Genomic DNA, 14,049 nt, shown 5'->3' with positions numbered 1-14,049 from the left:
ATGCCACTAAGGGGCATGGTGGGACTACACACACCTTGTACATTCTACTAACCTGCAGGAATGCCACTAAGGGGCATGGTGGGACTACATACACCTTGTACATTCTACTAACCTGCAGGAATGCCACTAAGGGGCATGGTGGGACTACACACACCTTGTGCATTCTACTAACCTGCAGGAATGCCACTAAGGGGCATGGTGGGACTACACACACCTTGTGCATTCTACTAACCTGCAGGAATGCCACTAAGGGGCATGGTGGGACTACACACACCTTGTGCATTCTACTAACCTGCAGGAATGCCACTAAGGGGCATGGTGGGACTACACACACCTTGTGCATTCTACTAACCTGCAGGAATGCCACTAAGGGGCATGGTGGGACTACACACACCTTGTGCATTCTACTAACCTGCAGGAATGCCACTAAGGGGCATGGTGGGACTACATACACTTTGTGCATTCTACTAACCTGCAGGAATGCCACTAAGGGGCATGGTGGGACTACACACACCTTGTGCATTCTACTAACCTGCAGAAGTACCACTAAGGGGCATGGTGGGACTACATACACCTTGTGCATTCTACTAACCTGCAGAAGTACCACTAGAGGGCATGGTGGGACTACATACACCTTGTGCACCTTGTGTATTCTACTAACCTGCAGGAATGCCACTAGGGGGCATGGTGGGGCTACATACACCTTGTGCACCTTGTGTATTCTACTAACCTGCAGGAATGCCACTAAGGGGCATGGTGGGACTACATACACCTTGTGCATTCTACTAACCTGCAGAAATACCACTAGAGGGCATGGTGGGACTACACACACCCTGTGCATTCTACTAACCTGCAGAAGTACCACTAGAGGGCATGGTGGGACTACATACACCTTGTGTATTCTACTAACCTGCAGGAATGCCACTAGGGGGCATGGTGGGGCTACATACACCTTGTGCACCTTGTGTATTCTACTAACCTGCAGGAAAGCCACTAGGGGGCATGGTGGGACTACACACACCTTGTACATTCTACTAACCTGCAGCAGTGCCACTAGTGGTGTGATGGGACTACATACACCTTGTGCATTCTACTAACCTGCAGAAGTACCACTAGGGGGCATGGTGGGACTACATACACCTTGTGCATTCTACTAACCTGCAGAAGTACCACTAGGGGGCATGGTGGGACTACATACACCTTGTGCATTCTACTAACCTGCGGAAGTACCACTAGGGGGCATGGTGGGACTACACACACCTTGTATATTCTACTTACCTGCAGCAGTGCCACTAGGGGTGTGATGGAACTACACAAACCTTGTGTATTGTACTGACTAGTTTGTAAAGCTGCTTAGAACAGCCTGGTGACAAGAACTAGTTAGTAATGTTGGTTAGAAGATAGTAATAACAGTAAAGTCTTTCTTACACTGACAGTGAAATCTGTTCTCAGGGAGAATTACACAAACATTGTTCTGAACCCAACGAGATCGAACCTCACAGCTACAAAGAGTTTGTCATCTTGAAGCAGCCATCCCAACACCCCGTAGACAATGCCTCTCGCTGCGGGTGGGCTCCGTTTGGTAAGACCTTCTAGTACCTGACTCCCTGTGTGTTCTCTTGTCAATATCCAGTCTAATGTCCCCGTCTCTTCTCAGATAAGAAGAACTATAAGCAGTTATTGGGTGCCCTGGATTATTCCTTCCTGTGCGCGTACGCGGTGGGAATGTACCTCAGGTAAGAGAGGTTCCTGATGTAGAATAATGGACCAGATGTGGATAATATGTAGCTATATTGGGAGAATTCCAGCACACCCCAGAGAGGTCACTGTGCACTGACCAGAACATCGCCCGTATCATCTCCTCTCTGGTCTGTATTATGGAGACACTGATGTACGTCTATGAAAGTGTCTTGGAGTAAACGTCTCTATTTAGGTTTATTTCTTTTGAACAATATTCACCAACCATCCGGCCACACTTTCTACTCTCTCATCTGCCTCCTGGATCAAATGTATAAATGCTGAAATCAGTGGTGTAAAAGAACCACCCTGCAACATGTACACAGCATACATAGAAGAGAAAGGGATCTTCTGCTCACGGCAGTAGGAGGGTGCAGTAAAATCCCTAGAGGCTTCAGATGAGACGGATATATATATATATATATATAATTATAATAGCCTAGTGGCGTGTGTTAGTCTGTGTGTGTAAAAAAAAAAACAAGCTGCAGCGCCACCTGCTGGGCGGAGTTATACACTGACCTACTAAATTCTTAGCATTATCTAATATATAAAAGTAAAAGTCTAGCAGCGTGTGTTAGTGCGTGTGTGTGGAAAAAACTATTTTCTCAGAAAGGGCTCATTCAATTGACCTGAAATTTGGTATACTGACATCATTTGACAAAAAAATTAGAATAGTGAAGTCAATTAACTTCCATCATCCCCCCCTTCTCCCCATGGGAGGGGTAGTAAAGGCTACATTTACGAGTTGAGGGGTCAAACTCATTTTCGTGAGGTAATTTTACCTCATGAACACACATTAAAAAGGGTGCTTGCGTTGGGAAGTAACGCTCTTCCCCTGAGGAGGCCTGGGCTAGGCCCAAATGCATGACAAGAACCTTTTTAAGACCTTAAGTAGCTTGATTTGACTAGAATGCATGAGTATCATGCACGGGTTAACTTGTGTGTGTGTGTGTGTGTGTGTGTGTGTGTGTGTATGTATATATATATATTAGAGATGCTCACTGACCCCTGTGTTTTGGTTTTGCATCTGGATTACCTTCATGTTTTGGTTTTGGTTTTGCAAAACCGCCTTTGCGTGTTTTGGTTTTGTTTTGCAATTTTGTTTAAAAATCAATGTTTTTGTGCATAAAATAACCTAATTTAGTGCTCCACCTGTTTCTTGGATAAGTAAGGTAATTCTAAAGCTAATAAATTAGGAAGAAAACAGTTTAATCCCTGGTAGGCCGTCCTTAATTCTCCACACAAATCTGGTTGTCTTCCTCTTCGTCTTTTTCTATTGGCAATGCAGCCATCGCATTTGGGTGTATATTACAACCTCCACTTGTAGTTGAATAGAAAAAAAAGCAGCCTGCATAGACTGTGGAATTAGAAAGCAAAAATAAATGCACCACTGTAGTTTGGTGGCTATCTATGCCCCCCCGTCCTCCACGTGTAGTTGAATAGAAAAAAAGCAGCCTGCATAGACTGTGGAATTAGAAAGTAAAAATAAATGGACCACTGTAGTTTGGTATCTGTCTGCATCAGACCCCCTCTCCACTAGGAGTAAAATAGTAAACTATTCAGCCGTTATAGAGTCTAGAATATAAATAGAAATTGAGAAAGGCAATTTGGTATCTGTCTGCATCATAATCATCAACATCATCATTAGTGCCCTCGTCGCCTACACAAATCTCCCCCTCATCCTCTTCTAATTCAAAAGTGGCATCCTCAATTTGTGTATCACCGGCTACACTGTTCAGGTACACATCAGCAGAACTGCTGAAAGGAACCTTCTTTATGGGTACACTGTCACTAACAGAATGCTCACGATTAGACATACCACTGGTGGATGGACTATCCCCAGGGATTGGTGTCATTTCTGATTCTGAGCAAACATTATCCTCTAATTCCTTACTGTTATCTTGCAGCTCGGCTTTGACACGTAACAGTAGTTGTGCACCACTTGTAGGCTCGGTAACATTTTTTGATCTGCCACTAATAGACAAAGGTGAAGGCCTCATTCTCTCTTTGCCACTGCGTGTATAGAATGGCATGTTGGCAATTTTTTTTTTTATCGCCACTTAACTTTTCCGCAGTTACACTTCTTTTGCGCTTCAACACGGCAAAAATTTTTGTGTGTGTGTTTTTTTGACTGATTTCAAAATACTGTGTAGTTTGACATAGCCTTTCCCAGATGACGTACTGGGAACACTACCATCAGGACTGGTGACAGAACCTGGTTGTTCATTCTGCTCATAGGTGGCCTGCTTTGAATCCATTCTGAGCCCAACGCACTTGTAGTGCTACAAATTATTTTTTCAATCTGCTGACAGATACTACTTTTGACAGCCAGAAATATTAATGCAAATCCTCTATCTCTCTATCGATTGTTAGCAGAATTGGAATCAGAATTGTATTGTCTGTCCCAGCTCTAATCAGCCTGTGACTACACCCAGCTCTCTCCCTCTGTCAAATGGCGATGGATTGCTGTGGAGGCAGGTATTTATAATTTTCCAGTATCGCGAGAACCAATCCCCCGAGATCCGACGACGTCACGATGACGTTCGGCCTCAATTTGGATTCCGAGCGGGCGGGAGAGTACCGAGCCTTGTCAGCTCGGTACACTGATAGCCACAGTTCGGGTGGGTTCGGTTCTCGGGGAACCGAGCCCGCCCATCTCTAATATAAACCCGTCTCATCTGCAGCCTCCAGGGATTATATATATATATATATATATATATATATATATATATATATATATATATATATATCTCTATCTCTCTCTCTATATCAATTATTACTTTCCGTATGGGGAGCAGAGGCGGTTCTGCTTGGGGAGCCATACTGGCACTATACTGTGTACTGGACACTATACTGTCACTCACACTATGCCATGTACTGAAAGCTATATCATGACACTAGTGGCGGGAGACGCGGTGAGACGAATTGACGTGGTCTTTGTGAATATTGTAGAGCGGTTCTCTGGTGTGTGCTGTATCTCTGCTAGGAGCCCCACACTTCTGATGCGAGGTTCTCACTCATACAATGCCATGTATTGAATAGACAGGAGGAATGCAATTGATACTAATGCAGTGTGTGTTACACATTGTAAAAAGGTTCTCACCCACACTTGGCTGTACTTACACTATGTTCACTCACACTTAGCTGTACTCAGTCTATGCTGTGTGCTGAATACTACATCCTGGAGCGAGGCACCGAGATGGGGCCTCCTATTGAGCTGCGTTGTACATTTTAGAGCTTTTCTTGTTCCTGAAAATTTTCAATCTAACCTTTTCTCTTCTAATTTCAGTGGGATGATTGGGGAACGATTACCCCTCCGGTATTTCCTCTCTTGGGGCATGGTGGCCAGTGGGTTCTTCACCGTTCTCTTTGGATTAGGATACTTTTACAATATCCATAATCTAACCTATTATATCCTCATCCAGGTGAGTGTAGATATCATATATGGTTATACCCAGCAGACATTTTCTAGATCTCATTTATTCTTTCACTGCTTTTCTTGATATATTTAAAGCATGGGCTTTAAGATGTGGCAAATTCCTTCTGATCGATATTTTTGTACTGTATTTTTCTTTATGATAAGATTTTCTGGCTTTTCGTGCCCTCTCTTCTCAGGTGCTAAATGGTTTGGTCCAGACAACGGGATGGCCCTGTGTTGTAACCTGCATTGGAAACTGGTTTGGGAAAGGAAGGTGAGAGTGAAAATGATAGAAATTAAAAGTTCCCCAATTAGGCCAGTGGGGAAGGAAGGAGTGGATTTATCATCTGTCCTTGCTCGGGGAGGGAGCAGTGGAGGTTCCCTGGTGGGGGAGGGAGCAGTGTATTATTGCATAGTGGGGGAGGGCGCTACATATTATTCCCTGGTGGGGAAGGGAACAGTTTTTTACCAGTTGGGGGGTGGAATATTCCCAAGTGGGGGAGTGGCAGGCAGGCTTTAAAGATTGTTTTTATATTGGTAGTTTCAGGTCTGACGAACTTATTATAAATCCATCATATTTGTATAACATTATCTGGGTACCATACCACCCAAAAGACCGCCCCTTACTAACAGTCATCTCTCTCCATAGGAGGGGCCTCATTATGGGGGTATGGAACTCTCACACATCGGTGGGGAATATCCTGGGGTCTCTGATTGCTGGATACTATGTGTCTACATGTTGGGGAATGTCCTTCATCGTACCAGGCATAATAATCTGTGTGATGGGCGTCCTCTGCTTCCTGTTCCTCATAGAGCGTATGTGTCCCTGCTCCCATTCATAGCTCTAACTATCATCTCTTCTTAGTGAGTGATTCTATAAAAATGATGGAGACTGAAAGCGGAATTAAATTAACTTTATATCCTGTAGAAAATATATATCTTTCATCTGAAATTTATGCCACTTTTTTGTTATAAACTGGATGGATGGCGGAGGTATTATTATAGAATATGGAATTAAGTTTCCTCTACCTGCTCTTTCTCATTGTTTGTTTATTGAATTTTCCGCCATTGAGATTATATTTTCCTTCCTGTCTGATTTGAATGTGTCCTGATAAGTTATGGGCAGCACGGTGGCGTAGTGGTTAGCACTTCTGCCTCACAGCACTGGGGTCATGAGTTCAATTCCCAACCATGGCCTTATCTGTGAGGAGTTTGTATGTTCTCCCCGTGTTTGCGTGGGTTTCCTCCGGGTGCTCCGGTTTCCTCCCACACTCCAAAAAACATACTGGTAGGTTAATTGGCTGCTAACAAATTGACCCTAGTCTGTGTGTGCCTCTCTCTGTCTGTCTGTCTGTCTGTGTGTATGTTAGGGAATTTAGACTGTAAGCTCCAATGGGGCAGGAACTGATGTGAGTGAGTTCTCTGTACAGCGCTGCGGAATTAGTGGCGCTATATAAATTGATGATGATGATGATGATGATTAATGGTCACCGTTAAGTGTATTCTCCCACGTCAGAGCTAGGTCCTTCTGCTTTTGTGGAGTTATCCTGATTTTGTGGATTTACATTTTGTCCCCGCTCTTTCTAGATCCTCAAGACATTAAGTTTGACACTCCTCCTCTGGTAATTATACTTTCATCTACTCCTGTCTCATTCTCCTACAGTCCTTAGTCCTCTAACATTTACCACAAAGAGGTTTTGTTTTTTGTCTATACCCGAACAGCTGTGTTCTATAATTAGTTATCTCCAATCCCAAATCTCCAACAGTCCCCAAGTTTTACCCAAGTGTTAACTTCCCGTCACCCTTCGACTCCTCCTTCAACATTATTGTCTTCTTTCACACTAACCTAAATCTCCTCCTAATACTGCTGCCATAGTTAGAGGTGTTTTTTTTCCACCAGACTCCTGTAAATTTGTCATGCAATGGATTTAAGATTCAGAATCAAGTCTTAAGAGCTGGCGAGTCAACACCAGACAAGGTAACTGGTCTGTAAAAACAAAATAAAACAAATTATGTGCTGGATGTCAAAAGTTGGCATCAAGAAAAAATGATGGTGATATATGTTACTATACATTGTCTACCCCTTTGTTAGTGGTCAGTGCATGTTTTCTACCCCAAAAGTCAATTTCTCTTTCATCCAGTCTGGGGGACACTGCTTACCATGGATGTTGTGTAGGGGAGCACGGGAGTTGGCACCTCTTCCTCCTCAGTTTTTTCTAGGTGCCCATAGGAGTTGGGCATGTTTTAGTACTGCTAGTGTTTTTTTCATTTAACCTTATTTTATTTAATTCCTTTTTGACATAGGAAGTTCTTCTTTGGTGGAAGACCTGGGAGTGTGTTCTATTATAGAGAGCACACTCCCAGAACAGCAGCGCAGGCACTGCCAGAGGCTCTCACTGGCAGAGTAAATTGGGTGCCTGAATACAGAGTGACAGGCGGTCTCTCCGGACCGCTGTCACTCTTGAGGCCTCCCCGATAACCGGCGCTGCCACTGCGGGCATGGAGTGCCGGTTATCGGAAGAAACAAAATGCCAGCGGCTATCTTGGATTCCGCGGAGGAGAAGTAAACAGAAGAGGGCCATACCAAGATCCCCCCTCATACATGGGGGGGGGGGGCATCGGGGTGCAAACCGCAGCGGAGACCTCAATTGAGGTCTCCACAACTCTGCCGTACACGATCTGTTTTTTTTTCCTAATGGTGTTTTTTTAAAAAAAAATAAAAAAAAAATCCAGAGAGACAGCATTATCAGATGGGGGGGGAGCTAAGACAGAGCTCCCCTGCTCTCGAGGAAATATTGAACTAGCCCGGCCTTCTGGCGCCAGAATTTACCTCAGCTCAGTTTAACGGCATGGCTGTTGAAGCCAGCCTCTGGAGAGCTAGGGGTTTTTCCTCCAGTGTAGTTAACACTATGACGCAAGCTGGAAAACCAGTTTCGGCTCGCATCTATCAGCGGATTTGGAGAGCCTATATCAGATGGTGTGAAAATAGGTCATATCACACATCTTCCTTCCGTCTCCCTCGCTTATTGGCCTTTCTTCAGCATGGGCTGGAAGCAGGTCTTCGTTTAGGTTCCCTAAGGGTTCAGGTATCGGCTCTTTCAGTCTTTTTTCATCGGAAATTAACGGATTTGCCAGATATCAAGACTTTTCTTCAGGGAGTCTTACATATTCAACATCCCTATGTTCCACCTACAGCACCATGGGATCTTAACCTGGTACTGGACATGCTTAAAGGGCCTCACTTTGAACCTTTACCTGAAGTAGATTTTAGGTGTTTGACCTGGAAGGTTGTTTTTCTTCTGCCAATTGCATCGGCACGTAGGGTATCGGAATTGAGAGCTCTGTCTTGCCGGGAACCATATCTGGCTTTTCATGAGGACAGAGCGGTTTTGAGAACACTCCCCTCTTTTGTTCCAAAAGTGGTGTCCTCCTTCCATTTGAACCAGGAAATTGTAGTTCCAGTTTTTTCATCTACTTCTCACTCTGATCGGCAGTCTATGAAAAAGTTAGATGTGGTTAGGGCTCTCCGTATTTATTTTAAAAGAACATCTCAAATTAGACAAACCGATTCTCTGTTTGTCCTATATGATTCTAACAAAAGAGGCTGGCCAGCCTCTAAACAGTCCATTGCAAGATGGATTACGGCAACTATTAGGCAGGCTTACATGACAGCTGACCTGCCTGTGCCAGAGAGACTTACGGCCCATTCCACCAGATCGGTAGGGGCGTCATGGGCAGCAAGAAATGGGGCTTCTGCTGACCAGCTTTGCAGGGCAGCCATCTGGTCTTCTGTCCACACATTTACCAAATTCTATCAATTTAATGTATTCGCATCCGCAGATGCAAATTTCGCTCGTAGTGCTCTACGAGCGGGGCTTTCAGAGCGGTCCCACCTTTAGGGGGCTGCTTTAGAACGTCCCCATGGTAATCATTGTCCCCCAGACTGGATGAAAGAGAAAAGAGGATTTATATACTTACGTTAAATCCGTTTCTCTGATTCCGTCTGGGGGACACTGCGATCCCTCCCTTCTGCCTTTCCTCTGTATGCTCTTGGTTGATTGACCTATCTCCTTGGGGCTTTTTGAATTAACTGAAGAGGAAGAGGCGGGGGTTTGTGGACGGAAGGGGTATGTCAGCAGTGCTAAAGATTAACTAGCTAGGTGCCAACTCCCGTGCTCCCCTACACAACCCCCATGGTAAGCAGTGTCCCCCAGACGGAATCAGAGAAACGGATTTAACGTAAGTATATAAATCCTCCTATTTTAGGGTGGTGGATGGTGCGTGGTGTATGAACTGTATAGCCTTAAGATTGTGATTTATGACATTATATGGTGTTCTGGCTGGGACTATTTTTTGGCACTTTCCCCAAGACCGTGTAAAGAATATAGAGTTGCTCTTTTGATTGGTCGATAATAATCTGCTAGGAGATGGAGTATAGTTATTGTTACTCTCTGGAATCCCAGATAATAATTTCATTAACATTGTTGATTTATAAGGCGCAGTGGTGTACAGTCAGGATAAAGATACATGAATCCAACAGAACAAATACATGATTACACATAAGTATAATAAATACAATTATGTATTATAACAGGCGTGTAGTACAAAACCCAACTATGTGTTATCCTTCAACAATTACAGATAGCACAATACCAAGTATACATTCCATGTGGTTTACTTATACATCAGCATAGTGGTCACACAAAAACTTCAGCATAGGACATCACGGAGGCAACCAAGGTACATAGACATGAGACAGAGGGTAGAGAAGACCCTGGCCATGACAGCTTACATTCTTGAGGGACGTGGCAGTAAGAGACAATACGAGCAAGTAGTACACAAGGGAACATGGTGGGTGGAGGAGTTGGATGTTGTGGAAATGAGTCTAGGAGGGGGTAGTGTATGCAACCATGAATAGGAGGTATTTGAGAGAGAGTTTGAAGAATTTTAGGTTGGGGAAAGTATGGAAGGGAAAAGTAAGAAGTTTCAGAGGTGAGGAGAAACACAAGAGAAGCTTTGGAGATTCGTGTGAGAGGAGGGGGCAGGAGAGGCATAGGTTGGAGTGTGAGGGCAAAGAATGAACTGAGGTGTTTCTCATGAGAAGCTATATGGAGGTGAAGCATTAGTGAGAGGTTTGTAAGAATGGGTGAGTAAATAAAATTGAATTCTAGAGGAAATGGGAGCCAGGGTAGAGATTTACAGAGTCGTGCAGCAGATACGGAGAGATGGGAGAGGAAGATTAGTCTACAATCCACCCTGAATTCTGCTGCTAGAATGTCAAGGACAAGAGAGTGATCAACAATGTTATAAGTGGTAGAGATATCGAGGCGTATGAGAAAAACTGGCCCTTTCAGCTACAAATAAGTCAGGGTCAGGGTATTTTGATTGGAGTGAAGAGAGCAGAAGCCAGACTGCAGAAGGTCGAGAAGAGAGTCCATTGCAAGAAAGTTAAAGACCGACAGACAGTTTTAAAGACCGTCCATTCAATAAGTTTGGAAGCAAAGGGGAGCAGAGAGATGGCCTTTAGGTGGAGAGAGATGAAGAGTCAATAGATGGTTTCTTGAAAATCTTGGAGAAAGTAACATGTTTGAAGGCAGAGGGGAAGGTGATGGAAAGTGAAAGGTTGAAGAGGTGAGCAAGGTGGAGACAGCTGAATGGGAACAGAGGAGTTTGGAGGGGACATGATAAAGGGAACATGTTGAGCGAGAAGGAAAAGAAAAGAGTGAGGATCTTAATTAATTACAGGAGGGAATGAATTGAAGGTGGCAGGGTGAGTGTTGCTGAGGGTGGGTACAGGAGCTGGATTTGGCAAAAGGAGATTTTGTGGTGGATGGTGACAATTTTGTTATTCAATAAATCATGAGCAGTGAGTGAGGTATTTGGGTTTGGTTACCGCAAAGGTCATAAATGGACGCAAGTTTGTTGCAGACAGATTTGGCATTCCAGGGTGCAAAGGTGAACGGAAGGTGAGTGAGAGAGTAAGGATGAGAATGGGGTTGGAGGGGTGAGGTGGGTGGGAAGATTTGTGGTGGAGGGTGTAATATGGAGTTGAGTGAGCCCCTGTGTTAGGGCTCATGTGACAGGCAACCAGGAGAAGAAGGATGAGGAAGAGGACAGGAGTAGACCCAGTAAGTGTAGGCAAGGTGGGGGTGTGATAGGATTTAGAATGTAGTCATTGCTGCTTAGAGTGTAGATATTATTCTGCAAGAAGGTGGCGTGTAGGGATTGTTACTCTCTGGATTAGTAGATCATAATCTGATGGTAGTTGGAATTTAGGGATTGTTAATCAGATTATCTGCTGTGTGAGAGAAAATGTATTTTCTATGAATTCCCTATTTTCTTCTTTAGAATTGGGAAGTACAGAATATGTTGGGACCCACCCCAGTGTACCCAACACATCACATTGTCATACTACAGAAAGACCCCAATACTGGAAAGAGTGGAACAGCTGCCATCAGCTTTTTTGGGGCACTCCGAATACCGGTGAGTTTGACAAATTGATCAATGACTTGAGACTTCTGAAGGGTTCTTGTTCCGTATTTGTCCCTAGAACCAGTAGATTGTTCTTACCAGTCCCAGTCTGTGTAAATGTCATCTTGTATCCAGCACAGATGAGTTCACTGGTCACGGTCTCCATATTACAGCACCTCAGCGATACCTACATGTGTGGAAAATAATCCTTAAAGCGGGAATACAAAGACTTCAATTTTATTCCTGATGTTATTGTGGCATTTAGGCTGCTATAAATATTAATAAAGTGAAACCCCTTTAGTAGATAGAGGCACTTTACAATATGGTTTTATGCATCCACATGACAATACAGTTAAAGTGCACCAAGATTCGACCCGAGATTCCTTTGATCATAATCCACTTGTTGATGACCAGTAGGTTATTGATATAAACAATGTCCTGCTCCCTCCTCTGTGCCCCAAGCAGCAGTTCTCATACCCTGAGCCGGTTGTGACCATTGCGGGGGGTCAAACTGCCTGGGGCCCAACTTCAAATGTCGCATCCAGTGCCAGACTATAAAAGTGAAACACACAACAGGGGCCCCCTGACATAATGTGACTCATCCCCAGTGCAGGGCCCCCATCCTCTAGGAGAAAACAGCCCTGTGCTGAGATCAGTGGGCTCCTCCCAAATCCCCTGCTGGTGGGTGTAACAAATAGTGTAATGTAAGAACTACAAGCACAAGCATACACTGGCATCCCGGGCCCGCTATATTATATACCTAAATCTATGGTGGGGATCCTCCTCTTTCTTCCAGGTTTCAATCCATAAGAAAAACAAACTAATAAAACATCACATACTGTTCCATCAGGAGACCCAACATGAATGGACTTGTCGTACTAAGCAATAGAGAGCAGATTCTCTGATTGGTCAGAGCTTGAGAAAACTGTCCTGATTGGTTAGTAAGGGCTAAACACCACAAGAGATCTAGCTGCAATAAATTACATTTAACTATAATATTAAATTACATTAAATTTGGTAAAACTTAGTAAAAGTATAAATGTACAGTAAACATAATAACCAAAGAATTTGTTATAGTCAATCTTGCATGACGGTGACAGGAATTGTAACATCAACTTAGAGGTAACGCCAATCACTACTAGCTAAACCAAAGGGATCCAATCCAACCTCAATGTCTTCTCGAGACCCTGTATAATCTCTCCAGTTATTACATGGTGGAATCCCAACAAACGCATAATAGTTGCACAATAGACGTGTTTGAGCAGACATACAATTTCATTGCATTTTGGGGCATGTTGATCATAGTTTGCTAAGTGGGTAAAAAGTACAAACAGCCCAAAATTTAAACCCTGCATCTGACGAATTATCCCAGAGGATGGGAAATACCTCGGTAGTTCCTAAGCCTTACTGCTCTGAAGGAAATCATTTCCACCATGAATGTCAGTTCTTGAATTGTACCTTGTGATTGACACTCAGTGATAGGTGAGTTGGTAGTATTAGGCCTGTGTGTTGTATCTACGGTGCTATATACACAGCGGCAAACGCAAGTTTTCTAGAGGGGTTTCCTGTTTTGTTGTTTTTAGTATCCATAAAAAAAACGCTTTATTTTTTGAATAAAAGCGTTACTTAATGAATGGAGGTTTTTGGGTTTTTTAAATAAATTTAATATGTGTAGAAAAAAATATTTTAATTTAGAAAATAAACACAATGAGAGCAGAGAGAAACACGCGGCAGAAGACGTAAGAGGAAGGTACATACACAACATTTGAGAAAGAAACACTGAGGGGAAGCAGAGTTGAGAGAGACACCGGAACGAGGACAAGAGACACAGATGAGACACAAAACATGGGGGGAGGAAAGAGTCTCCGGTGGGCTGGGGAAAGTGGAGGACTTGTCTGAGTACATGCGGTGTTGGGATTCCTATTGTTTAAACTAACTGGCAGCCCTTGGTGCAGAGGAAGGGATGTCCTTCTAGAAGGCGGGGCCACCAGATCCGCAGTAATAGGCTGCACAGTTCCTCCGCCTTCTTCTGACAACCCCATGATGTCGTTGGGGTTGCCGGACTACAGAAAATCAATTACTGGCCTTTGTATAATGGAACTGAAAGGGAGATTTGAGATTGGGGGGTTTCCAGGCAGCTAGAGAACCTCCACCCTCTAAGTGCTCACCTGTTACATGTATATAATAATGTTTGATGAGAACACCGTAGATGGCACGCCACCATAAAGCATCTGTTAGGTTTGTGTATGGAGTCTCCGATGTGATACACACAGTGGCCGAAGTGGAAATTTAGAAGTGGCGGTATGGAAATAGTAATGGGAATGTAAGTGACTGGAATGTGATGGTGTTACAATGAAGAAAGTAGGAGAAGTGCTGGCATGGCATTCCACTGCATACCCCCACTGCATACCCCCACTGCATAC

At 43.9% G+C, this 14,049-nt stretch overlaps 1 protein-coding gene across 2 annotated transcripts in view; it reads left to right on the top strand.

Annotated features, from left to right (window-relative positions):
• Positions 1 to 14,049, top strand: part of LOC142139714 (glucose-6-phosphate exchanger SLC37A1-like) — a 44,483-nt gene that overhangs the window by 23,858 nt on the left and 6,576 nt on the right. For both annotated transcript variants that reach the window (XM_075197579.1, XM_075197578.1), the window contains exons 4-11: positions 1,453 to 1,582; positions 1,658 to 1,736; positions 5,027 to 5,162; positions 5,353 to 5,429; positions 5,805 to 5,971; positions 6,743 to 6,777; positions 7,056 to 7,133; positions 11,504 to 11,638. In XM_075197579.1, coding sequence (XP_075053680.1) covers positions 1,453 to 1,582; positions 1,658 to 1,736; positions 5,027 to 5,162; positions 5,353 to 5,429; positions 5,805 to 5,971; positions 6,743 to 6,777; positions 7,056 to 7,133; positions 11,504 to 11,638 — 837 coding nt within the window. The remainder of the gene's footprint in view (positions 1 to 1,452; positions 1,583 to 1,657; positions 1,737 to 5,026; positions 5,163 to 5,352; positions 5,430 to 5,804; positions 5,972 to 6,742; positions 6,778 to 7,055; positions 7,134 to 11,503; positions 11,639 to 14,049) is intronic.

This window comes from Mixophyes fleayi, chromosome 2, assembly GCF_038048845.1.
Source record: "Mixophyes fleayi isolate aMixFle1 chromosome 2, aMixFle1.hap1, whole genome shotgun sequence".
Taxonomy (NCBI): Eukaryota; Metazoa; Chordata; class Amphibia; order Anura; family Limnodynastidae; genus Mixophyes; species Mixophyes fleayi.
The sequence above is the reverse complement of the archived record's forward strand: the minus strand, read 5'-3'. Positions and strand labels throughout refer to the sequence as shown.